The sequence below is a fragment of the Chionomys nivalis genome, chromosome 2 (assembly GCF_950005125.1).
Source record: "Chionomys nivalis chromosome 2, mChiNiv1.1, whole genome shotgun sequence".
In the NCBI taxonomy this organism is placed as follows: Eukaryota; Metazoa; Chordata; class Mammalia; order Rodentia; family Cricetidae; genus Chionomys; species Chionomys nivalis.
The window spans coordinates 89740158-89744142 of NC_080087.1; the positions used below are offsets into that span (position 1 = coordinate 89740158).

A 3985-nucleotide genomic window follows, 5' to 3' on the forward strand; every position below is an offset into this window, starting at 1 on the left:
CTCTGTGGTTTTTGAGCCTGTTCTGGAACTAGCTCTTGTAAACCAGGCTGGTCTCGAACTCACAGAGATCTGCCTGCCTCTGCCTCCCATGTGCTGGGATTAAAGGCGTGAGCCACCACTGCCCACCTATTGTTTTTCTTTACATTAAGGCTTACTTTTCATCTTTGAAGATAACTGATAACAGCCTTTATTAGATGGTTCACATTTACAGGATCTTTTTTTTCCATATGAGAATTATCATGTATTTGAAGAGAACTGGAAAAAACTCAGAGCTTTCCCACTCTTACTGGATTCATAAAGTTTTCAATACTGTGAGTGATACCGTATTTGCTAATGAACTATGATAAACAAAAGTATTTACACAGTCCTAGTACTCATGGTACTTTTCTGAAATGTGAGCTTATTGATATATTAACAATGAGAGTAGAAAACCAATTACTTATACTCATATATGAAATTCAACAAGTATACTCAGCATGGGGACTGCTACATATCTTCTATCTTTTCTGAGAGTGGGAGGTATGTTGTATTTTTTCACATCCCTATGCTCACGTGGCTTGTATCCAAAGTAATGTATAATATACCTAATAAAGGAACAATAACAAATATAATGTTTCCAAATTGAGTTCACACAGTTTGACTTTCTGTCATCATAGACTTGTGGTTTCTGGATTAAGGCCTCTCCACAACAGCTGCCCCTTGATTCATAAATCTAACTGCCCCCTCATTAAACTTAAGAAGTATATGGGTTAAACTATGCTTTCTATGGACTATTAGTGTAGTAGAGAATTTTAGAGATATACTTATCACCTTTTCAACATGTGTATCTTTTATAATATAAATAATATGAAATAAATTGGCAATTTTACAGCATAGCTCTCATTGTATTACGATTCAAATGGTAATAGGTTAAGACATTGTTTCCTTGACTTCTTTCTTAAAAGAATGACTTGCAAGAGCAGTGCACTGATGGAGGAAGGTCATTGGTTAATTAGTAAGAAAACTGCTTGGCCCTCATAGGTTAGAACATAGGTTGGTGGAGTAAACAGAACAGAATGTTGGGAGGAAGAAGAAGTGAGCTCAGACGCAGGGCAGCTTCTCTCAGAGACAGATGCCATGCAGCTCATCACACAGACGAGATGAAGCTCCGAACCAGGATGGACATAGGCTAGAATCTTCCTGGTAAGTGCACCTCAAGGTGCTACACACATGAATAGAAATGGGCCAGGCAGTGTTTAATAAAATACAGTTTGTGTGTCGTTATTTTGGGGCATGAGCTAGCCAGGCGGTCGGGAGCAGGGAGCTGTGTGGCAGGAACGCCATCCCCCAGCTCCCACTGCAGTTAACCTATCTGAAATTAAGGTATATGATTTTGTGAGAATTTTTATAAACATCAATGCACTTTATTATTTACACTGTTGTTATTCTTAAAACATATAGGATACATTCAAAATTCTTCAGAGGTACATTTGTATCAGGTTATACAGGAAAATTACCTTTCATGTCTTCTAGAACTTTGACAATGTTCTTCAATATTATGGTCTTCCCAACTGTATCCTAAAAATATAGTACCAGAAAAATTTAGTTACCATTTGAAGCACACCTTACAAACCTGCCTGATTTATTTACCCCATCCATCTTTCTCAATCATATTACAAAAGAGCATCATTAACCAATGAACAGTTGATACCCATATTTGAAACATTAAATATAATTCAGTCTTACCTATACTAGTGAGGTTCCTGTAGGTCTCGCCCATCACATCTTTGTAGAGATTCTTCTGGGAAGGATCCAGCAAAGCCCATTCTTCCAAAGTGAAGTTGACATGCACGTCATCATAGGTCACTGCATTCTAAAATATCCCATACATGTGTACAACAGAAAGCATGAGTTTGACAACACTTTAAATATAAACTTCTTTGACAGTATAGTCATATAATTCTGGTGCTCTCCATACTTATTCCACGACATAGACATCCTAATTTAATCAATTAGACACTTTAGAAGCAAACTGAATAGGAGGTTCACCTCTGTCACATCTGAACCCTTTGAATGGGATATCACCTTGCAAGAGAAATGCCTACTAACCAACAATAAAAGATATGTAAACAGATCAACAGTACAGAGTACAGATAATAGAAATTGTATGAATGATTATGTTCTAACTAAAAAAAAGAAAAATAAGATGAAAAAAGCTGGATGCATTGAATCATGCCTCTAATCCTTGCACTCAGAAGGCAGAGGCATGTATTTCTTTATCTGCGTCTGAGTTGAATACAAGCCTAGTCCATGCAGTCACATCTAGGAAATCCAGAAATACATATTAAATACCTGTTTCACATAAAAAATAATCAAACAAACATAAAAGATAGAAACAACTCATAGATTTTAATGAAGTTTCAATAAAGAGTTATGCATTTACTTCAATTCTTTATTCATCTACCAGAAACATGAAGTGCCCCAATTTAAACTGCAATATAAATAAGGTTTTACTAGAAGGCACTGTGTATTTAAAAAGTTACAAATCGACAAATGAAAACAATAGCAATTAATATGCTGATTACAAATAATCAACACAGAGCAGGAAAGATGTTTCAACAGTACAGAGTCTCTTGATCTTGCATATAGGTGGGCTCATGGGGGATCATAACTATCCATTATTACAAGTTCAGGGTTTCTAGTACCATCTTTTGATCAATATAAAAACCAGGTACTACTCATGGTGCATATCCATAAATACAGGTAAAACACCCTTTTTAAAATAAAAATTTGGGGAGGAGACAGAAATAGTTAATAAATAAATAAATAAAATAAAAATTCAAAACAAACAAAAACAGGCAGGTAAAAGTTTATGCACCTGCAATCCAATGACTATGAAGGCATAGCCAGTATTAATGACATGAATACATGCCATTCTGGGAAAATAATGATACACTCTGTAAAATTTTAAGATTCAAGATATGGGTGAAGCACAGTACAACATCACATGCTTGATAAGAACAAAATCATCATACAACAATATAAAAACAAAAAAAGCCAGGAATGCTGTCCCACCTTTAATTGCAGCACTTGGAAGTCAGAGTGAGAGGATCTCTGAGTTTGAGCCAGCATGGTATATAGAGCTACTTTCAGGATAGCTAGGGGTACACAGACAAAACTTGTCTTCAAATATATACAAACAAAAATGAAAAGAGTACGCTACCAAACCACCTTAGCACCAAATAGCAGTTAAGTCTACTGAATCTTATGTGATTTATTTATAGAGTTCATAATGGTGGGGAAGTCATGAAAGCAAAAGAAGAAACCTGACTGATTAGATTCAACTACAATACAGTAGGCACATAAAACAGGAAATGGGTTGAGGCTATAGAAACTCATAAAGTGTGATTCCCTTCTATATGCTTCGATTATCAATGGTTAATAAAGGAACTACTTTGAACTATAGCAGAGCTATAAGATCTTAGAGAGCTTGGAAAGGAATTCTAGGCACTAAAAAAATGAAGTTTAGCTGCATTTATTTCCCCAGATGGGCTTTGCTTACTGATGACATGCTGTGGCTCCTTTAAGAGAGGTTTTCCTGATTTAGAGGTAGAAATCAAAATCAAAATCAAAACTGAAAGAGCTGCACCATTTTTAAATGCTGGCATTCTGGGATGTGGTGCCAGCACAAACTCTGACTCTTTCTGGAAGACCAGCAATGGGGTCTGTGAGCAGATTGCTAATGGCAACTGAGACCCCCTGCGTTCCTGAAAATGGGGCGATGTACATGACTCTCAGAGGCAGCAAACATGCCTCTGCTATGTTGGACTGGGTGGAGCAAGCTGGCAGGCTGTACTTGCTCTACCAATGGCACAGCCTAAGTTCATAAGAAGTCCTCAGCATTTTAAGAAGCACTCCTAAATAGTAAAGAATTACATATACACAATAGGACAGATTCATACATACATAAAAGACGTCTAAATGAGACACAGCAAGTTTAAAAAAT

General features: G+C 36.5%; 1 protein-coding gene across 1 annotated transcript; it reads right to left on the reverse strand.

Moving 5' to 3' along the window:
- Positions 1-445: 445 nt before the first annotated feature.
- LOC130862568 (zinc finger protein 431-like) lies at positions 446-3768 on the reverse strand. The gene is made up of 4 exons (XM_057752225.1): positions 3673-3768; positions 1726-1852; positions 1497-1557; positions 446-584 (listed from the first exon to the last, which is right to left on the reverse strand). Exons 1-4 carry the CDS (start codon positions 3766-3768, stop codon positions 446-448), a joined length of 423 nt encoding a protein of 140 aa, XP_057608208.1.
- Positions 3769-3985: the final 217 nt, after the last annotated feature.

Coding starts and splice junctions, on each gene's coding strand:
- LOC130862568 (XM_057752225.1), bottom strand. CDS start 3,768: ATGTACATCGCCCCATTTTCAGGAACGCAGGGGGTCTCAGTTGCCATT. Junction 1,853..3,672: donor GTCTTCCAGAAAGAGTCAGA/GTTTGTGCTGGC, acceptor GGGATATTTTAG/AATGCAGTGACCTATGATGA. Junction 1,558..1,725: donor CAGGAACCTCACTAGTATAG/GTAAGACTGAAT, acceptor CTATATTTTTAG/GATACAGTTGGGAAGACCAT.